The sequence below is a fragment of the Barbus barbus genome (genome assembly GCF_936440315.1).
Source record: "Barbus barbus genome assembly, chromosome: 3".
Taxonomy (NCBI): domain Eukaryota; kingdom Metazoa; phylum Chordata; class Actinopteri; order Cypriniformes; family Cyprinidae; genus Barbus; species Barbus barbus.
Genome location: NC_136731.1, coordinates 39874467 through 39896631, shown reverse-complemented (window position 1 = coordinate 39896631; position 22165 = coordinate 39874467). Strand labels below are relative to the sequence as shown.

The 22165-nt window shown below is 39.8% G+C and overlaps 3 protein-coding genes across 5 annotated transcripts; 2 read left to right on the top strand and 1 right to left on the bottom strand.

Annotated features, from left to right (window-relative positions):
* Positions 1-75: 75 nt before the first annotated feature.
* On the bottom strand, positions 76-7756 carry LOC306846437 (nuclear receptor subfamily 1 group D member 1-like). Its single transcript, XM_079379824.1, has 8 exons — positions 7377-7756; positions 3986-4294; positions 3812-3900; positions 3521-3665; positions 2392-3089; positions 2115-2300; positions 1792-2002; positions 76-1331 (listed from the first exon to the last, which is right to left on the bottom strand). The coding sequence occupies exons 1-8, from the start codon at positions 7426-7428 to the stop codon at positions 1135-1137; spliced, it is 1887 nt and encodes a 628-aa protein (XP_079235950.1). The 5' UTR covers positions 7429-7756; the 3' UTR covers positions 76-1134.
* A 5065-nt stretch (positions 7757-12821) lies between these two features.
* On the top strand, positions 12822-15755 carry LOC306845827 (major histocompatibility complex class I-related gene protein-like). Of its 3 annotated transcripts, XM_079378802.1 has the most exons (7): positions 12822-13071; positions 13176-13436; positions 14201-14473; positions 14564-14854; positions 14931-15043; positions 15161-15182; positions 15281-15741. In XM_079378802.1, the coding sequence occupies exons 1-7, from the start codon at positions 13008-13010 to the stop codon at positions 15328-15330; spliced, it is 1074 nt and encodes a 357-aa protein (XP_079234928.1). In that variant the 5' UTR covers positions 12822-13007; the 3' UTR covers positions 15331-15741. The 3 variants fall into 3 exon arrangements, with proteins under 3 accessions (XP_079234928.1, XP_079234930.1, XP_079234929.1); XM_079378804.1 differs by lacking the exon at positions 15161-15182 and having other exon boundaries at positions 14931-15060; positions 15293-15755; XM_079378803.1 differs by lacking the exon at positions 15161-15182 and having other exon boundaries at positions 14931-15060; positions 15281-15752.
* A 131-nt stretch (positions 15756-15886) lies between these two features.
* LOC306849683 (male-specific lethal 1-like 1) lies at positions 15887-21113 on the top strand. The gene is made up of 9 exons (XM_079384904.1): positions 15887-15984; positions 16631-17339; positions 17532-17731; positions 18746-18981; positions 19400-19464; positions 20025-20092; positions 20170-20294; positions 20382-20454; positions 20540-21113. Exons 2-9 carry the CDS (start codon positions 16734-16736, stop codon positions 20628-20630), a joined length of 1464 nt encoding a protein of 487 aa, XP_079241030.1. The 5' UTR covers positions 15887-15984; positions 16631-16733; the 3' UTR covers positions 20631-21113.
* The last annotated feature ends 1052 nt before the right edge of the window (positions 21114-22165 follow it).

The following is a 22165-nucleotide window of genomic DNA, read 5'->3' as shown; positions in this document are numbered from 1 at the left end:
GTCTGTGGTGATGTTATTATTGCAGTCTTTAATCACATGATCCGTCAGAAATCATTCTAATATGATTATATTCTTGTATTCTAAAAGTTTATTTCCTAGTCCTGTTCAGTGTCAGAGCTTATGGAAATGAATTGGCATCTTTTCCTGTCTTCTATATTTGGTACACATGTCAGCTCCCACTAGAGGACACAGCCTTAACTTTTGAGGACAGCAATGATATATTTTTCCTAGTGCTCTCTTGACACTGAAAAGCAACTTTTTAGTATACCTAGTATATTATACATAGTACTTTATATATATTTTTTGTTTTTCAGTATTTTATATACATTTTTACTTTATGTTCAGTACACAGATAAACCAAAATTTATTCAAGATGCAAAAAACATCACACATATTTCTTTTCAAAAAAACGACAAAACTTTTTTCATAAAATGCCTTTATGAAGAAGACAACTAAAATACATATCTTGATGTCTATAATATGCATACACTCTACTTATATGTCTGTGCTTGAATAGATTTATAATTTGCGTTGAGCATGTGAACTTTACAAAAAAATATATATTATACATTTTAAAACATTTAAAGTATGTATATCATATTTACACATATTTTACAAAGTCACAGGGATGTGATTGTGTGAAGATTCATACCACATATAACTTGTCATTTGCATTCTAGTTAAAATGATCATAACTTTCTCTGAGTGTGGGTGTAGCAGGAAACCAGGCCAGACTGGGCATGAGGAGACGCTTGACGTTTTTCTGCCATCATCCCGTGTTTGGAAGTGGCCTGGCTGTGACTCCTTACAACAGGCATTTTGCAGTTGTTCCCCATGTAGATGCAGTCCAAATGTGAGTGTTTTTTGTCTGCTTTATTATTAGCTTGAACTTACCACCCATTTCAGGTAAGTACTGAAAGTGGCTCAAGGACCCTTTGTGGTTATCATGCCATTAAGGCTACTGACCGACCATTAGACACCAAAGTGTCCCTTTAAATCTGTCCTCAAGTGCTTTAAGCGCCAAAGCCATGAGTTTGTTTCTGATGGGTTCTCTTGGAAAGAGTTCTAATGTTTGTACCCATTCTGTCTTTCAGTCAACCAGAGGCGACCCACTTTCACCAGCTTCTTGAAACCTCAGGCGTCAATGCGGAAAGAGAGCAGCTTCTCTGAGTGCATGTTATTCAGCGTGCGCAGGTCAGGAAGTTTGAGCAGCAGCTTGGTGAATCGAGAGGCGTCATTAGGGGCATTCTTGCTGACGAGGGTTCGGAGAGCCCGGATTAAACTTTCCTGAAGCATCTCCACTGAATTCACGTTTTCAATGCCAGAACGGTCTGTAAAAAGAAACCAACAATGAGAGACCAAATTAATTAGTGGGTCATATACTTTTGCACAGAAGAAAGGAATGACATGGTTTGATTTGCCAACCCTCGTGTTGTTTCAAAAAACCCATAAAGCTTTGGTTGATCTTCACAAATTAAGATACTTTTTATGAAACCAGAGATGTTTCTATCCTTCCATTGAAGTTCCAGGTAACCAAAATGTCCAAAAAGGTCATAAATCGTCATATAGAGCGATCGTATCTCTTCACAAAACTTGGATTTTTGGATCATCTAAGTTTTGGTTACTTAGACTTCCAATGGAGGAACAGAAACCTCTCAGGTTTCATTAAAAATATCTGAATGTGTTTAAAGATCAACCAAAGTCTAGCAGGTGTGGAACAATATGAGGGCGAGTAGATGGTGACGGTTTCATTTTTGAGTGAACTTTCTCTTTGATTAATATGCAACCGACCTGCAGACACCAGCACGACTGCAGTGAAGAGTCCCAGTTCTTCTGATGAGAGCTCTAACGCGTTGAGTTTTTCACTGAAGTCAAACATGGTTCCCAGCAGATCGCCCATGCCCATGCTTTTCAGGGCCACCAGGCTGTAGGTGGTGCCGGAGATAAACGTTACGGTCCTCTCTTTTACGTTAAACAGAGAGGAGAAGCGCACCATGAGCACCTGCAGGAGATATTCAAAAATAAACACACACTTAGTAAAACCATCAAGGCGTAATTGGCACTGTGGCATTTGATGCAAGTCAGATGTTTTAAATAAAATGCCAATAACTTGCCTCAAACGTTCCGGCCTTCAGCAAAGTGACCTGGTCATTTTGGGATAGCGTGCTAAACCCTGGGATGTGTTTGGCGAACTCCACCACTTCTCTGACCGCTGGGGTGAAGCTAAGAGAGAAGTCTTCCCAGATTTCCTGTGGTGTTTTGTTGGGGTCTGAGTAAGGATGCATGTTCATTGGACAAGCCTGAAAAAAAAAGGAATCATCATCATCACTTCCAAGTCCTTGGTTTACTTGGTAATCACCTATAGAGTAGTTTAAATATCAAAGATCATACCAGCAGAATCTCCTTGCGTTTTTTCCACGGACAGTTCTGACCCTGGGAGCTGCTGTTCATCTCCTGACTGTGGTGGACGCCAAAGAGGTTACTGTTTGGAGTTTGCTGACCATTGTTATTGTGCTGCTGATATTGTCCAGGTGCTTGAAAATGGAGGCCGTTTTCTGGTGACACCTCCATGTTGTTGCAATGATGAGCGACATTATTATCATGGTGGTAGATGGTGTTGTGGCCATTGAGGTGATATCCAGCCATGCAGCGGTTGCTGCTTTGGTTGTCCAGCTCACCATTGTGAGGCAGAAGCGCTGGACCTAGCTTATCATGGGCATAGATGAAGGTCTCACGGTGTGCTCTGGTTATGGCAGCGATGGTTTTGTCTACACCTGGACTGGAGCACGGTGGTGGAGAAGAAGTCAGAGCCGGGGGACTCTGAGCCGGCTGCACCGAAGGGGAGGTTGGGGCCGGAGGGGAAGGGGACGGTGCTATGGACACTGCGGGGGGCTGGGGTTGCGGTCCCACTGTAAGCCCCGGGCACGGAGATGAGGATGGGGATGAAGAAGAGCAGGGGGTGTTGGATGTGATGCTCGCCAGCTGGAATTCATTCTGAAGCTGGTTGTTCACCATGTTGTTCATGGCGTTCTGCATCTCGGCCAGCATACGCTGTTTCTCGCGTTTCGGGATACGGCCGAAACGAACAGCTAGGGGTTAAAGAAAGGATAGAATATGTCACAAATTCATCATTTATGCTGTATGTTAATCATTTATGCTGTCTGTTTATAAACATTTCATTGGGTGATATTTGAGTTTTTTTTAATCTATTTCAGCTGATACTGGATATTTAGTTGTGTGTGCTCATTTCCCCCCATTTTTACATTACTTTAGCCATAATCTTTTGCCTCAAAGTTAATCTTATAAACACTAATAATTTAATATTAATATTACTTTTTATACTGTATTCAATGCCTTTATTGACTTGAATTTTTTAAATAAATGTTAGTGTTTTTAAATTGTATAAATAAAGTAAATTAATTGTATTGATTTTAATATTGGTATTTATTATTTATAACATTTAAAAAATATATATCGGTATATCAGCATCATTCAGAAGTTTGGTTGTATAGATATTTACCGTCCCGGGACATTCCCACAGACAGACACTTTTTGAACCGGCACTGCTGACACCGGTTCCGGTTGATCCTCATAATGGTACAGGTTTCGTTCTTAAGGCATTTTTTGTACTGGATGTTCTGCTGGATGCTGCGTCGAAAGAAACCCTGCGGACAAAGCAGATAGTGTAAATGTTAATTTTTTAATGCAATATTTACAATTATTAAACTTTATTAAATGATTTAATTTATTATTTTGAACGCAACTATATTTTAATAGAGCATGAGCATGTAAATCAATGCTATTGTCTTACCTTGCAGCCCTCACAGGCATGGACACCATAGTGAAATCCGGAAGCCACGTCGCCGCACACTTTGCACAGCAACACCATTCCATTCAGCTCTGGATGAAAAGTCAGATGTTAAAATCCTTCTCTTGGATACCATACTATACATTAATCAGGTAAAATATGGTTCTTATTGCTTACTAGTAAGGGTGGCAATTGATTTGTTGGGTGAATTGCGTGCCCTTCCAACATCATCGCGGCCTCTTGGGGATCCACCAGAGCACGATGAGCTTCCTTCCTCTCCTGATCCTGAACTCGAGCTGCTACTGCTGCTGCTGGTGTACATTCGTGACGAATCATGGGATCCATTGGGGGAAGGTGGGAATGAAGAGCCAAAGCAGGGTTGTGTAAGGGACTGCAGGCTGCTGTTGGAATTCTCACTGTACATGGACACGGGGCTGGTGCGGTTGGGAGAGCCTCCACACGATCCGATGTATGATATTACCCCACCTAGCGATGGAAAAGAAAGTCAAATTTATGAAATAAAAATCGCAAAGCACAAAAAGTGACAGAGGCCCACTGAGAGGGGGCTGAAAATGTTCTCGGGTATTTGTTCTCCTCCCTAAAACAGCCCATCCTCCTTAAAATGTTCCCATAAATACTTCTCTCCACTACACCAGCAGTAGAAACAGATCACGCTATGGAAACAAGGAAGCCAAGGGAGCAAGATAATCTGTTTTTGTGGAAAATAGGGATACTTTCTAGGAACTGTTATTGTAAACTGCATGGGGACATTAAAAAAAATTACAGCGACCACTCCTTTCTTCCTGAGTTTGTGCCTCAGAGGGCTTGTGGTTTATAGTTTCACTTGCACCAGCATGCCATGTGAGCAAGCCACATTTGTTATTTCCGTTTATAAAATACATAACTTTGCATGTGTCAGTATCACATGCCTAACCATGTGAATTTATATGAATTTTTACAACTTTTTGTTTAAGTTACATCCTGCTCATTAGCGTCCATCAGCTCAAATCAGATAAGACTAGTCAACTTTGCTCTTGAGGAACAGCGCAGTGCGCTAAAGTTTACACCTTGGCATTGATTCTAGCATGTAAACTATTCCTTAGTGTCTGATACTTCCTCCTGCCTTTCCTAACCTTTGGTCCCCTGAAGTTAAACACTGTATCCTTCCTTCTCGTTTGATGGAAACTATGTTTTGGGGAGATTTGTGCTAATGCTGTTCTCTTAAAATAAATAATGCACCCATAGATGACCCGGACGAGCCCCCAAATATGTTCAGCCGGTATCCTTTATTTAATTGTTTGAACAGATGGATAGATCGGTATTACTAAAAAATAGTATTATGATATGAGAGACCGAAGTTTGTACAGTAAATAAACTTGACTGGTCAATTTTAATTTATTCTGCGAAGTGTTAGTAGATATAATCTTTACAGCGCTTTAAATGTCAAAGGTGAACTGGTGTAGAGGTTACATAACTGTACACTAGCACAAAAGGTCAACAAGTCACTGTGTCAGGTGGAGCCAACACTGGGAAACATGCTGTAGCTTTGAGTCCCAAGTGGTTTGCGTCAAAAGCTCCTGAAAATCACTCGCATTAGATTCATCAATGCATGTCCACTAGCCTGCAGTTAGTGAGATCACTGTGGGTGATTCTGGTATAGTTACATGGCAGCAGTGGTTTGAGATCATCTCCCTGCTTATGCTCAAAAACGTGCTTTCTCTGGCTCCTAATTGTTTTTCAATCCAAACACTTGGATGTTCCTAAACATTCTGTCAAAGGAAATACTCGTGTAAGCACAACACGGGCGCGTGTGAGCTGTTGAAGCGTGTCATTGGGGAAGCACGCCTCCCCTCCACGTGCGCCACGCAAGGACAGCCTTTCAACGAGACTCACTTCATTAGGCACGCCTCTCAAAACACACCCGCTTTTTTAAAAACATGTACCATTCATTTACGCCTACACGCAATGAGTGAGCCCTTTTCACTCTATATTAATAAAAGCTGTCAGTGTTTACGATGGGTTCATTATATTTATCTTTTAAGCCACTCGATAAGTGTGTTCTAAAAACACGACGCGCACCGGAAAACCCCTCGTTCATGATTTAAACAATTAAAACTATAAGTCGCTCAATAATAATTGCAAGCATTGAAAAACACATTGTAACATTTTCCCGCTACCGTAACTATATAATTTGGGTTTACTGTATATTGGTAATAGGTGCCAAGCAACACGGCGTTGAATATAAACATATATTTTTTACTTGTTTACCGGGGAGTGTAGGATATACAACATATTTAAAATATTTGACTTCTGAATAAACGACTGACCAGTCACAAGCGCGCATTCCAGCCGCGTAATCAGTAGCATATTCTGAATTTACAGTCATAGGTGTTTATCAGCATTTTATCATATAGTTTCGAACGCGATTCATCCAATCAGAATTGAGCCGAAAACATTCGATATATCAGGTGTTCGATATACCATTGACTTATTAGCCCATTCTAAACATATTTTCAAAACGTTTTCCTCTCTTAGTTGTATCATAAACTGACGTTAACCACCATAATCCGCTCATTATTAGTATGATTGAACACTACGCTAAATTCAAGAAATAATGTATCAAAGGCAGGGATGGGGATAGTTTGTGACGCTGTATTCATGTCATGAGAGGGGGGGGGGGGGAAACCTGTTACGTTAAACTGGATCAATTTCATGTCCCACTTTTGAAGCGAACACGGGTTAACGTGATGCCCAGCCCCGCGCCTCCCTCTTTGGTCCAATCGCAGCGCGCACATGGCTCAGACTGCGGCGTCACACACGGGTTCGCGCTGGGAGGGCAAACGCGGCGCGAGGCGGAATTGTGTAATGAGCGCCTGCGCTTACCAATGGCTGTAGGCGGAGAGCGGAGAATGAAAACAAAAAGCACATGGCTAGGCACGGCGGTACATGTGAATCGAGCGAGTATCGTATACGCTCGCCTGCATCACAGGGATGTCCGTACACCTGACTTTTCAGTTATGACCTAGTTCTCCGAAATTCATGAGAACACTGTGCCTTAACCCGTGATGTCCTTGCCCTCGTTGGGTATTTACATTCTATGTATACACAGAAAGTTCATCACGCCAAATACGATATAAACAATGAAAGTATGCATACTTGAATACATTTTTCAGTTCACACATAATTAGGTTTTACGAAAGCACAATGAAGTATCTGTGCTAAAAGATAAAGGCTTTATAAATATATTTAAAAATATATCCCAGCTTTAAAAATATATCTTCGCGATTGTTTTTTTTTTCAGAATCATCCGTCGTTAAATAGGCTATTACAAAATGTCGAGGTAATTCGGCGAACCTTACCGCTAGATCGATTTATTAGAATTATTATGAGATAGCTATCAGTGCCGTTTCACTGCACCAAGCTATGCTTACAAATGTACTTTATGGATCTGGATCAGTAGTGCGTAATAGAAACATACAGACATGCAGTTTGACAGTGAGAGAGGCGACTGAAAGGAAACTGAATGATAAACAAGACTGTTTCAAAAGCATCCAGAAATAAGTCTTACCTGTGTTGTTTGTATCTACTGCGGTCGTCATGTTGAGCCCCAGTAAAGTCATGCAGGTTTATGACAGAATCTCCAAGCAACACCCAGAGACGAGATGCACTCTCTCCAGATGCACTTCTGTTTTTCTCAAAGATCGGTTCTTCTTTACAATAAAGTCATAACTGCCATGAAACGCCCGTCCTAAAACCGCATAAACTACGCGCGCATCTGCTAGATGCTGAGAAAAGATGCTAAATGCTGCGCAGAGACGTCAGGGAAATGTGGTTCATTCAGTAAAAGTGTTTCATATACGCCAGCGCTCCTGTCACTCGCCCAATCTGTGTCGCTCTGAACTGTTCTGTCAAGTCGGCCCGGTTTTGCTTTTTGCCTCGTTCCAAGGAGCATGGATGAGATGAGCGCAGGCGCGCAGCGGCACGAGGCTAGAAATGTGTCCATGTGACCTCGTGAGCCTCGTGGCCCAGTGACACAGTTTCTCCAGAACACATTTCAGTGCGTATTTTAAAAATCCCCGCGCACGTGGCTGCCTCGGCGTTGGGAAATGTAGTCTGCATTGAAGAGTTTGCAATCGCCTGGAATAGTTTGTATGACTGAACCTGGTTTCTGTGCTTGCGATTCTCGCGTGAATTTTTTTTTCTGAGTGATGGGAAGTTTTCAGTGCGAGGGATGTAGATTTCTCAGTAAATGTGGAACTCGTTGAAACGCTACAAATAGGGCAACAATGCATGAAAAAAGTAAACGTGAATATTACAGATCATATCTAATGTGCCATTATTAACATGCTTAATATCTGATATGATTTTATATGGCAAACTACAATTCTTCTGTATTATCATCTAAGTGTAAAAAATATAGGATGAATTATATCTGTGATATCACAGGAAATGGCAGAGTAATAATAAATAAATATACTAGTTTATTTATATGCTCATTATTTATAGGGTCATCACTGTTATCATGCACAAAATCACAATGTCAAGTTATGTTAATGTAAAGTAAGTTGTGTTTTGGAGAGTTAATTTGTAACTTATACATATATGCCTACACTGCAGACTAAGGGTAGAATAATTAACTTAGATCTGAGGAAATATGTGTTGTACCTTTGGGGTAAGATGGGGTAATATATTGCAAAAGGCCCCCGGGAACATCAAATAATAGGTTGCTTGAAAATGTTAAACAAACAACTGGAATTCATTGATATTTAAATTGTTGTTATTAAATAATTCCACAGCCTAAGAGCAATTCTGTTAACCTCAAAAGATCCTCTAAACTCATGTGTATATCAGTAGCCTATATGGACAGTGTTCTTAAAGGGGACTTCCCCCATCTTACCCTATATAGGCTATGCGTGTGGTTATAGTATAGGCTAGGATGCACAAAATCCTAATGTCTAAAGTCGTGTGTTTTGGAGAGTTATTTTGGCACTTTATTGCGCATTTTCAGCTTTTGAAGCTATTTTAAGGTTATTTTCAAAACAGCAATTCACCCCCAAAATAAGTTTCCACTGTGTCCCAGATAGAGCGCCTCCCTTAGAGAACAGCTCACCAGCTTTTTGGAAGACCATCATCCTCTTTTGGGGCTCCAGTAGGCACGTGCCTGAGAACAAAACCGTGCTACTTAAAAAAAAATAGAGCAACTCGCAGCAATGAAAGGAGTCACATCCGTAGCATCAATTATACTGGCCATGGCACTGCATGAGCCACAAGATGCATTCACGTGAATCACTCTGGCGCCTTACTGCAGGTATGATTAATCTTTTTCACCTGTAACAACAGTGCGTGACAGTACACGTGACAAGCGGGTGGAATACATAAACGTAGATGATTCACTGTGTGGCTGATGCTGTAAACTGACCACGCCTGTTGCTTCTATTTTCGGATTGTATCTTAATGGCAAGTGTCTGAATTGTTGTGCTGGTTGTTTTTGACTATCGGGTACACGGATAATAACAGTGCCTCCGCATAAGCGAGATGGTACAGTTTTCCTCACGTTTGCACATCACGTTACCTGGACCAAACACTATGAGACCGGGCGCGCGCAGCATGTAATCGCTTGAGTGGACTTAGCTGTGCACGCATCGACTCCCGCGACTTGTAGCAAAGGCACGACTGCGTTTGACACATCGCTGAGCTGTCACATGCAAAAACACTCCGTACGCGTTACACGCACCGTGCCACACACACGCGTTACACACACACCTCACATGGAGCGCACCGGTGTACCATAATCTAACCAGGGTCTTTAAATTGTTACCAGACGCACGGTATCTTGCTTAGTGATAGATTTCAAAGACAAAACTAACCTGGTAATCAGAAACCCAACTGAAATATAAACTGCAATATATCAATATAAATCAAGCATCTATCTATCTATCTATCTATCTATCTATCTATCTATCTATCTATCTATCTATCTATCTATCTATCTATCTATCTATCTATCTATCTATCTATCTATCTATCTATCTATCTATCTATCTATCTATCTATCTATCTTATTTTGAAATAGGACTAGGTTTTTTTCCCAGAAAGTTATTTCACAAGTATTTAAGTGTAAATGTATTAGTTTTGAAGTTATATAACGCCCCTCTGACACACCCTAGTAAAATATTTCAAGCAATTGTTGACTGAGCATGGCCTTAAAATGTGCTTGTATGCAGTAGAATTAAATAGTTAGCTGTAATGGTAAATTATAAAGTTTAAAAGTTATGTTTTAAAAGTCATTAAGTCCATCAGAGATATCATGAGCATTGTAATTTTGAGCTTAAATATCTTTAAGGTTGCATATTTAGGCCTATTGGCCTTACAACAAAGTTCTACATTACTCTCTTAAAAGTAAAAGTCTCTTTAATGTCATCTATGGTTGGAACCTTAGTTGTGGTAGGTTATAATGTTCAAATGGCAATAATTATTATTATTTATTTTTTTTGGACGGGTGATGTTTTGATTTCGTACTACTCCAAATTAAAAGCATAACATTTAATGTCCAAACCCCGTGGTGTTGATGCACCTTGCGGAAAACTATTGTAGTATCTTTCGTCAATCTCATTAGACCTATTCTCAATTGTGATATTATTACGTGCTGTTTGTTTTAAAACGAAGGTGACACATCACAGTTCTTTAAATAACCTTAATAGCTATAATCTCTCCAGAAATCACCACACCTTGTCAGCCGCGCATATTTTTAGTAACGATGATCAATTTACAACGTACAGCATGATAATGCATATCTCAACTATACTGCTGTAGTTTTATCCCCGTGTTATTTTGTCCTCTCTGTGTTGTCTGGCGCAACAGAGCCCGTGCTCGACAACGTGAGGAAGTCTTTGCATGGCCAACACTCATTAGCCTCTCATCATTGCGGTTTTCCTCCCTCTGGGAACACCAAAGGCAGCAGGACAGCCAAGACCATCTAAACGTGTTGGTAAAATATTGACGCGTTCCTTAAGGATGAGCAAAGCAAGAGTATTAATGCATTTACAGGATTCTGATATTATCACCAGGTATTATAGCACTTGTTTTATTGCCGACATTCTAGAACACAAATACAGCATTTCAAATCAGCCAAGCATCTATTTAGAACAATAGGGATTCTGATTAATCAACATTCTAAAAATAACAAGGGCAATGTGTGATGTATAGGGAGGGAGGTCTGACCCTCATAAAAGTGCAGAAGATTTAGTTTGACAAATGAGTAGCCTACTTTTTAACAGGGGGTTTAACACTGAAGCACATAGCTGCGAACAAACGATCGCGAAAGGGTTAATTTGAGGAGGTAACCATAGCAACAGTGGGCTGCTAGTGGACTAAAATGTAACATAATGCTGTCATTTTCACTATTATAGACGTTATTTGTTGTCATATATAAAAAGATATTAAAATAATTCGGCTTGCTTGAACTATGAATCTAAACACATCGCTCTAATAAGGCTATAGTCTATGAATTCCAAAAACAAACAGACGGTCACTGGAAACAAACGCAGTTTGTTACTATAACAAGGCTCTATCATAATTAAAATAAAGTTTTAATATGTTAAGACTAAACTGCATGCATTATGAATCTAGGTCACTTGAGCCGCCTCCTAACCTACTGTCCGCGTGACTCAATGAGCTTCAGCGACTGCAATGAGGTTCTTCCTCCCTTTCTTTCTCTCTACTGGCGGTCGAGACAATCCTTTCTCGCGAGGCTCATTTTAAGGCGGATGTTGTGCGATGCACGTCTTTTAACAACAAACGTAGGCTATACCTCTTAATTCAAACAGCGACAGGTTATTTGCTTCTCATGGACGCGCCTGAGCTTTATTATGAACATGAGCTTTATTATGAACATCAGTCCTCAAGCAAATATAATAAGCGCCATGCGAAACCATGCGTCGATGCGGCACAGGGTCCCGTGTGCCATGTGAGCCGTCCCGCACAGAACAGGGCGGCGCGCACAGGAGCGTGATGGGGGTGTGTCGTCGCAGAAAGCGGTCACCAGGCTGGTCCACGTGCGGGGGTGCTGTTACGAATTCAGCCCTGAAGTGGAGCAGTGAAGTGGGCGTCGACCCGGCGAGCTCTATTTTCGTGGAAAGCGGGTAGCCTCGGTCATGCACTACTGTAAACATCTCAGCAGTCTAACTGAGGGAAACCAAAGCCGTGCAATGGGGTTGTCGCTCTATTTAAACGTGGATTCATACACACACGTTCCATCTCTACTGTGTCCCCTTACGAAAATGAACCATGGCTTTACTACAAATAAACATGGTAAACACATATTAACCATGGTCTTACACTAACCATGGTATTAGAAATTAGAATAAATATTTTTTTACTTGTATAAATCAAACATTAAGAAATCAAATTATGGACAGTAATCTATATAAAGCCATATGTTTTCTATGTAGTTCGCAGACGTCATTTATATCACATGGGCCTAACTGAAGTCCTACTAGCCTTGACCTAGCATGTTTTGCATGATACAGCAGTATAACATTGATAAGTCTTATCATGATATGGCATAGCTGCTATTCATGGAATCTTTCATCCACTCCCATATTTACTTTACCTTGTGGAAAGTTACAAATTAACTGTTCAAAAACATGTCAATTATTAACATTGCTACCAATCTGTACGCCATATCTGAAAAATAATAAATCAAAGTCTTACTGTTCACATGTTATCAATTAGAGCCCTACTTGAGAGCAGTGTTCAGTATTACATGCTTGTAGTTCTGCGACTGAGAATAGGCTAAAGCTGGCAAACAGTGCACTCTAGTGGAGAAAAACGATAATTACAGTTCTGTTTTTGCACTCCCAGCTCCCCTTCTAAAAATAAATTAAACCAACCTAAAGTGGTTTAAGACGTTCACGTTCCAAAAATTTAAATGTATCTTCCAAAGTTCCACTTTCAGTTTTGGCGCTCTTGATTGGCGCCTCCTAGTGGCCGCAGACACGCGTGTTTAAACCACACCTCCAGTGAATGTAACCTCGCGCACAACAATGAGGAAGTGTTAGAATGGGACGGTGCTGAATTACTACATATCAAAGATTTACTCAAATATTGCCATGCTTGGACTTAAAATAGATACTATGATTAATGTTACTCATTTTGCATTGAAAAAACCTTTAACCTTTTTTAACACCTTGTAAAAGGCATGTTTTATTTCATCTTTGTGTTGTACATATTGTCAGCCACACGTACTGTGGCTTCTGAATCAGGTAAGCAAGAACTAGTTTTACAGCACTAAGCACATATTTTGCTATTCTTGCGCATAATATTGTCGAATTATGAAGTTTAATAAAACAGTTCTGATCTCTCACAGGGTCGCACTCGCTATGGGTCTTCGCTACATTTTTGACTGGAGACAGTTCAGTGCCGTTCTCAGAGTTCACTGCAGTTATTATGCTGGATGACATTGTCATCGGTCACTACAGCGCAGATGAGAGACGTTTTGTCCCGGCAACGGTGCAAGAATCTGTTAATGTCACGGAGCAAATGACAATATCAACAGTGTGTAAAGGCATACACGAGGGCATGAAAACCAAAGCATACTACTTAATTGATTACCTAAATTATACAAGAGGTGATTATGCTCTAATGGTCTTGTGCTATTCTCTTGAGAGTGCGTGAAAAGTAGACTATTTTCATTCAGATCGGTTCATTGTGTAGGCTACATGCAGTCTACTACACTATCAAATCAAAAATTGGAATTCGCTAGGATTAAAAAACAACAACGACAAACTTTTAATTCTAAAATAATTGCTGTTGTTTTTAACTTTCTATTCATCAAATAATCATGAACAAAAATCACAGTTTTCATAAAAAAATATTAAACAGCACAACAATTTTTAACACTGATGATAAGGCATGTTTCTTAAGCAGCAAATTAGAATGATTTTGAAGGATCATGTGACACTGAAGACTGGAGTAATGATGCTGAAAATTCAGCTTTGCCATCACAGGAATAAATTATGTTTAAATATTCAAACAGTTACTTTAAATAGTAAAAAAAAAATCACAATATTACTATTTTTTACTGTAATTACCAATCAAATAAATGCAGCCTTAGTGAGCATAAAATACTTATTTAAAAAAAAAAAAAAAAAAAAATCATACCCAAACCATTTAAATGGCTGATAACCTTATTGTTAGTGAACTGTTGTGACAGTAATTCTAGATGTCAGCAAAATTAAGTTCTGCTTTTTTAGCACTCTGTGAACTGTGTATGTGTGCATATTAATGGCATAACCAGAATTATGAAAAAATGAAAGTGATGTTACATGTGGCCAAGTATTGTGAATTCAATCCTTACATATGTGCATCTGAGACTCTGTATTTCTTCCCAAGGCCTTCACGTGCAGCAGAGGCTGATTGGATGTGAACTTCTCCGTGATGTGCCTGGCCGAATGATGACGCTGGAGGCCTTTAATGGCGAGAGTGGCTTTGAACGACGCTTTAACGTTGAAGGAGACCAGCACACTGACTGGAAATGGCCTGTCATAAAGAGTAGGGCACAGCTGGAGTACGACACGTGGCTCTATGCCCACTTTTATCGCCCCTTGTGCATTAGCCAGCTTAGGAAATATCTAAAAAAGGAGCAGAAGCGTGTGATGGCAAAAGGTCAGTTAATGTAACCTCCAAAAATGCACTCCATTTGGTTTGGAAAACATTAATGAGATGTTTCCAATGTGCTCAATCCTTTCTTGACAGTAAAGCCCAGAGTGAGAGTGATTAAACGTTATTCTAGAGAGGCAAGTGTAGTTCAGATGACCTGCCTGGCAACTGGTTTTTACCCGCGTCACATTAATCTGACCCTGCTTCAAGATGGCCAGCCAGTTAATGAAGAGAGGATCACAGGAGGTGAACTGCTGCCCAACCCTGATGGAACCTATCAGATGAGGAAGAGTATGGAACTCAGCGCCGAAGAACAAAGAGAAAAACACACCTACACTTGTACTGTAACTCACCTTAGCCTGGATAACAAGCTTGACATCAGTATAGGTATCTCAAATCGAAATGGCAATCTAATTTATACTATATATTATTATTATATATATAATATTTGTATTTTTTTTAGAACCTGGTCCTGATCCTGTTATTATAGTTCCCTCTGTACTTCTATTGCTGTGTGTTTTTGGATTTCTGGCTGCCTTTAAAATATGGAGGAGGAGATATTCACAGCCTGAGCAGGTACATATACACTCACTGTTTCACTAATACTAATACACTAATAATATCAGAAATCAAGTTATAAGACATAAGCTCTGCTGGCCAGGCTTCGTAATTGTATTTGTCTTCATATTGCAGATCATCTACATTCCTACCTCAGGTTTGTCCTGTAATCTGCTCAGATATATTTATGCATTTGTTATTAAGAGAGTTAAACGTATCTTTATTAATGTGGGTTTATTTTATTATTATTATTAGTTTTTCCCTCAGCAGCTGATGACCAAACAACAGAACAACAGCGGATGTGACATGTAAAGTGGCACCAAATGATCTGTTCACATTTACAGACGGGAAGCATTTTGTAGTATTTATAAACTGACTGAACTGGAAAAAAGCTTAATCAGTATTTAAAAAAAAATCTACATCTGTTAACATCCTGAGAAATGATTAAGTATAATATATATACCATTTATTTGACAGGTTGGCAAGGTTTTTGGTTGTTTTAAGAAAAAAATACTGGTTTATCACACACTGATTTGGTCTGTCATAGTATTGAATATTTCAGTATTTTTACAATATTTGTAAGTTTTACAAAATTATGTTTTGGGTTTAAATAGTAGGCCACTAGAACTCCTCAGTATTTGTTTAATCAGGTAGCTACTGTATATGTAGCCTGTTTGTAAAACTGTTAGAACTTCCAATAGTGTGCTAATAAACAAACATTTGTTATATTAGTCTGTGAATTCTTTAGAAGTTCAGTGATCTTACTCATATTTGCCGTAATGTTGCAATGCTTTTAAAATCTTCATTTAATCGCTGCATGATGTAATGCAAACAACCTCAAGGCGCGCGCCACGAAATGTTGTTCCGCAAGAGTCCAATCAGATCCTTGACGCAGCGCGCGTGCGCTTGTGTGCGCAGATTCAAACCAAATCGGAAAGCGGGCCAAAGGAAGGCGATAGGTGAGTTCGGGCGGGGGTCAGGGAAATTTAAATAACATGTCGATGCAAAATGATGAAGAACAAGTTCGTCGATGGTTGCGACTTGTTTAATTCAGTATTTAAATAAACAGCATGATTGCATGACTTAAAATGGCGTCATCGTCCCTCAAGAGCAGACGAAGGGAACTGCTAAAGTGATTGTCATTGTTTTTGCTCTAACGTTATATCTAAAATGGTGGACGCTGCCTTTGCTCAGACGGTGGCTCATGCATGACTCTGGAGTTTCACTGTAGATATTAAAAAACCCTCCCAGTTGCATGCATGTAAACAGTGATCGGACGATGTCCTTCCTAAAACAGTAAACAGTGCATGTGTTTCTCATCTATAGGTGCACATTCAACAGATGGGAAGGGTACTTAAAGTGAGCTTAGCGTGTACATTATTTTGGATTATTTGGTTTATACGTAATGTTTCTATAAATTACTTTTTTGCTCTTCATGTGCTTTCAAGTCTCAGAACACAATTAAAGCATCGTATATCAGTATGCCTACCTTTTAATTTAGCTGCACAACCAATTTCTCTCTTAAGTAAGATTTCTTGCCTTACTAAGAATTCCAATTCATGGCCAAACTGCAATAAAATTCAAGTTTTTGTTCTGTTCCCCCAGAATGGCTATAGAAAAGGGGCCTCAAGGACACATTCAGCCCGTCACAAATCTATAGAGGTGGGTGTTGGTAAAACATCTCCAACTGGAGCGAGTCGCAGTGACTATGCGATCCACTGTGTTCACAAGCGGAGGACACAGACTGGACACGAGCCTCAGCAGGAAGCCAGTAGGAGCCCATGAATCCCTGAAGAAGGAAAGCCGCGACTTCGCCACCCATGTGCTGAGCACGATCCACAACAGCGTAAATCAAAAGCATCACCTGCACAGCAAAGCAAATATCAGCCGCCGGAACGCATTGAGTTGCCCTGACCAATCTCCAGCGGGGGACCTCGGGCAGGAGGAGAACTGGGAGACGCTGGGGGCCTTGACACTCCCGTCAACCAAGCAGATGGGGGCCGAAGGTTCCCCTGTCAAGAGCAAATCACTGTTTTGTCAGGCCAGTCACACCCACATAGGGAAGATGGATCCCATGGTATCAAATGGAAGCAATCAGCGGAGAGAAGTGGGGGCGGTCGTGGGGGTCCCCTCGCCGGAGAACAGTCCCGATGGGAAGCGTCGCAATGTGAGGAAAGGCTCCGGCCTCGTGGACACGCAGACCAGCTGCATCCGACAGATCCTGCTGCTGCAACTGGAACTGATTGAACAGCAGCAGAAGCAACTGCACAACAAGAGCAAAGAGATTGATGATCTCAAAGCTGAAAAAGAGATGGTACGCTGACAGCTTTGCACTTTTTTCCCCCTCCTTTTATGAAATAAATTGTAAAGTGATGGGCCAGTTTGATGTTAAACTGGGCGCATTCAGAGTTTCCCACTTGTTGTTTTGTAACACTTGTTTCTTGTTTCACTTATTGGTCTGAACCTGATGTTTGATACACAGCCTAACACAGGTGTGTGTTTGTAGCTAATGGCCCGAATTGAACGCATGGAGCATCGGCTGCAGATGGTGAAAAAAGTGGGTACAGAACCCCGTCCTTCTCAGACTCCTCGTCGTAAGGAACCCGAGGCTGAGGCTGCTGCCACAGATGACCTCCAGCAATCTGAGGAGCGGGTCCAAACCCCAAAGCAAATGCACTTTGGAAGAGGAGGAAAAAGCCTGAGAAGGTATGAATTTTTTTTTTAATTGAGATTTATACATAATCTAAAAACTGACTAAATAAGCTTTCCATTGATGTTTGTTTTTTTAGGATAGGACAATATTTGGCTGAGATACAACTATTTGAAAATCTGGAATCTTAGGGTGCAAAAAAAATCTAAATATTGAGAAAAGTCGTCCAAATGAAGTTCTTAGCAATGCATATTACTAATCAAAAATTAAGTTTTTATGTATAGGAAATTTACTAAATATCTTCATGGAATATGTTCTTTACTTAATATCCTAATGATTTTTGGCATAAAAGAAAAATGGATAATTTTTTCCCATACAATGTTTTGTGCTCCAGGGTCACATATTATCAATATTCGAATTAAAAGGCATATTTTCACTTAGTGGGGAAAAAAGATTTTGACTTCTCTTCTGCAACAAGAGGGTGCATGGAGTAAAATATTACTAATGCACGTTTATTCAAAGCAATAAAATAACATGACTATCTTAGAAAAAAAGTGCATAGTGTTTAAAATGATGTTTATAAAGAAAGTATGATCAATTACGTTGCTTAAACAATTAGGAACAAAACAGCATCATGTATGTATGCAAAGTTTAACACAAAGCACCAAATAACAAAGAGTAATTTTTTCATTTAAAAACATGAAATGAAGTGGGATGGGGAAAAACTGCCATACAGCTTTGAGACATGTTTTTTAAAAGTGGAACTTATGTTAATTTTACATGGCTTTCTAAACATGAGGCTCTCTTGTACGGTGATTGAGTGTGTGTGAACGACTTCAGTTTTGCCATAAACAAGATCTTCTCCGGGCTGTAGCCTATAGGCTAACAGGGTAACATGTCATCGCATCTAAAATTGAATGCACCGTTTTTGCATTCGAATCTTGATTTTTATTTTAAATTAGACAAATATTCGAAATTCAAATTTTTATTTGACACCCCTAATGTGCTGTAGCTAATGAAATGAGAGTTGGTTAAACTAAATATGTTTTATTTTTTTCACCCTCTCACAGGAGGTTTCTTTTCCAGGACTCCCGGATGAGTAGGTCACGACGTGGGCAGCCCAGGTCACCACCACCACCACAGGATAGCCCAGCTCTGAAGGAGGAACCCCAGGAAATTGAATTGCAGTCTCAGTCGGAGGAACTGCCCTACCTGACTACTACAGAGATGTACCTCTGCCGCTGGCATCAGCCGCCTCCTTCACCTTGGCGAGACCCCTCACCTGTGCATGAGGACACAGTTGCAGGTTGGGAGAAATTAGTCTAATTTCTCCGTTAAAGAAATATTTCACCCAAAAATTAAATTTTTTGCCGTCATTTACTCACCCTCATGTCGTTCCAAACCTGTATAAGTTATAACTTATGTTGAACACAATAGATGTTTTGAAGAACCAAACAGTTGTTGGTTCCCATTGACTTCCATAGTAGGGAAAGAAATACTATGGATGTCAATGGGGACCGTCAACTTGTTCAGCAGCATTCTTCCAAATGTATTCTTTTCCGTTCAACTTGAGAAAGAAACTCATACAGGTTTGTAACGACATGAGGGTGAGTAAATGCTGACACAGTCTTTGGGTGAACTACTCCTTTAATGATTTTAATCACATATATTGATTATAAAGAAAATATAAGATCCTAAAATGTATCATTATTCATCATATGTAGTTCCTTCTTGGCGGGAGAGTATCTTAGAGCCTTTGGGGCAGAAAGAGTTGTCGGACATCCCTGAGGTTAGTAAGACCCGTAAGCATCCCAAGTGGTAAAGTTCATGTGGAGCTGTATTTTCTGTGAACAGAGATGCTGCTTCACTCTGAAACACGCATTAGGATATTTTTGATGAAATCCGAGAGCTTTCTGACCCTGCACAGACAGCAATGCAACTGACAAGTTCAAGGCCCGGAAAGGTAGTACGGACATCGTTAAAATAGTCCATGTGACATCATAACATTTCGGTTGAAGCACTGATGTCACATGGACTATTTTAACGATGTCCGTACTACCTTTCTGGGTCTTGAACGTGTCAGTTGCATTGCTGTCTATGCAGGGTCAGAAAGCTCTCGGATTTTATCCGAAATATCTTAATTTGTGTTCTGAAGATGAACGAAGGTCTTGCGGGTTTGGAACGACACGAGGGTGAGTAATTAATGACAGAATTTTCATTTTTGGGTGAACTATCCCTTTAATTAAATCACAGCCTTTGCAATTTCTTACTCTTATCACAATTTTGGTTTTGTTTCAATTAAATGTTCCACCTTGATGCATTTAAATGTTCATACTTTCTTCTGTGCAGTGTCTAGATGATAATGTCTTTCTGAAGAGACATTCGAAACTTGAACTGGATGAAAAGAGGAGGAAGAGGTGATGCTTGTTTTATTTTTCTTCTATATAGCATCAAATAGATTAGAGCATCCCATAATCTCATTTCTCTTTTTCAGGTGGGATATCCAGCGTATTCGTGAGCAGAGGATGTTTCAGCGCCTGCAGCAGAGGATGAACAGGAGGAAGGTCATTCAGGAGAGCGAACCGGAGCTGCTCTCCTTCTATCCAGACACTGAAGATGGTATGTCAGCAGATGGCTTTTTTCCAGCATGCCTTGAAAGTATTTGGTCTGCTCATTTAAAGTGTTTGTTTCTGTGTTTGTCCTCAGTGGAGTCTATTATGGTGACACCCTTCCTGCCAGTGGTGGCTTTTGGAAGACCTCTTCCCAACCTGACACAGCAGTAAGTTCAATATATGTTTTTTGCATGTTCCTAATAATGTACATCTTGTTTTGATTGCAGTACTTATTTATTTATATTTAAACAGAAACTTTGACCTGCCCTGGCTGGATGAGCACAGTCGTTGTCGAGCGGAGGTGACAAAGAAACGGACGCCTCATCGGACATGTCGCAAATGAAACCAAGGAAGCTCCTTTGAAAATTTTAGCCTTGTGGTCTCATCTCTCGTACACACCTATATTGCACTTTGGATTTTCAGAAGCAGATTGAAGGGTGAATTTTGGATCTCCCATAAGCCCCCCCTGCTTGGTCTCCATGAGAAACTGTGTTTTGCTCGGTAATGTCTGAGAAACAAGCTCTCCCAACAACACACCCATGATCACAGTGCCGAGTGTGACACTTCAGTCTTCACGTTTGCGTCATGCTTTGCAGGTTAGCTTGATCAGTATGGACCAAAGCTTCTACCATAACATTGAGAGCTGCCGTAAAAGATCAAAACTCTACATGCTGCGCTTTTTGGTGTGTGAGTTCTCTGTCACATAAAGGAAAAATGGTGAAAACCAGTTACCGAAGCATTTGTTGTAGCATAACGCTTTGTTCAAGATACTTGTAACTTAAGAAATTATTTCAAATATTAATAAAACGAGTCATATTATGAATATATTGTGTTTTCATGTCTTTTAATGAATAATTGCTTTGAAAGCTATATCACAGAATTATTCTTGACGTTTATGTTTGGCTAGAAAAAAATGTACTGGAATAGGATTCAACCAGGAAACAGTGAGATTAGGAGAGGTGTGACGTGGGGGCTCTTTTCATTCGTGTAGTTCAAGACCTTTTGTTCTTCAGGCAATAAATTATGCAGAAGAAAATGTTTTTACCAATTTATACGCTCAGCTGCAGTGACTTGGTTCAAAATGCTGCATCATGCCAAAAGTATTTTAATTGAAATATAAGTACTGTGGACTGTGACCAGTTCTAAAAAACATTCTACCACCATGTTACATATAAAAAGCATATCCCATATCCCTGCTGGGAAAAAAAAACAATAGAAACCATCACAGAATTTGTAATGTTTTTACTGGTTATAACGGGAATTGTAATGGTTTTAATGGAAACTGTAATCATGTCTATTGGTCTATACTGGGAATTGGTCGCTTTCTATTGGTGGCTTGTTAAAACCACTAAATCCTAATGCAATATGTCCCAAAACACTACAGAAAACCATTTTTTAATTTTTAAAAGTTGATGGTTTGTAGTGGAAACCATTAGCATTTCTGTGATTTGTTTTTTTTCTTTTCCTTTTTCAGCAGGCATCATTTTTGTTGGTGCTATTATGGTCCTACTTAAAAAAGGCAAATATACTAAACTTCAATGCAAATTGGTATATTTTGTGCTCCAAAGTATTTCAAATAAGTTGTAATACCACTGTATTTTGTTGTACTTACCTCATAATGGAAATACAATGGTACTGAAAATCTTTCCTGGTGCTACATGTCAAATTATGCCAGTACCGTGGGACATTTTGTTACCGTTTTCATTTATTAACATCAAAAAAGGTACTGAATGATTACAGTATTCGTGCACTGTGGTACTCAAAATAATTCATAGTAATACCATGGTAGTTTACTATTCTCATGTACTTACCTCAAAAAAAGCAGAATGAATGGATATATATTTAACGACTAGTGGAAAACAGTAATTTAACGTAGTT

Coding starts and splice junctions, on each gene's coding strand:
- LOC306846437 (XM_079379824.1), bottom strand. CDS start 7,428: ATGACTTTACTGGGGCTCAACATGACGACCGCAGTAGATACAAACAAC. Junction 3,901..3,985: donor ATCAATTGCCACCCTTACTA/GTAAGCAATAAG, acceptor CTTTTCATCCAG/AGCTGAATGGAATGGTGTTG. Junction 3,666..3,811: donor ATGCCTGTGAGGGCTGCAAG/GTAAGACAATAG, acceptor CTTTGTCCGCAG/GGTTTCTTTCGACGCAGCAT.
- LOC306845827 (XM_079378802.1), top strand. CDS start 13,008: ATGTTTTATTTCATCTTTGTGTTGTACATATTGTCAGCCACACGTACT. Junction 14,855..14,930: donor CAAGCTTGACATCAGTATAG/GTATCTCAAATC, acceptor TATTTTTTTTAG/AACCTGGTCCTGATCCTGTT. Junction 15,044..15,160: donor GATATTCACAGCCTGAGCAG/GTACATATACAC, acceptor TTCATATTGCAG/ATCATCTACATTCCTACCTC.
- LOC306849683 (XM_079384904.1), top strand. CDS start 16,734: ATGCGATCCACTGTGTTCACAAGCGGAGGACACAGACTGGACACGAGC. Junction 17,340..17,531: donor TCAAAGCTGAAAAAGAGATG/GTACGCTGACAG, acceptor GTGTGTTTGTAG/CTAATGGCCCGAATTGAACG. Junction 20,093..20,169: donor GATGAAAAGAGGAGGAAGAG/GTGATGCTTGTT, acceptor TCTCTTTTTCAG/GTGGGATATCCAGCGTATTC.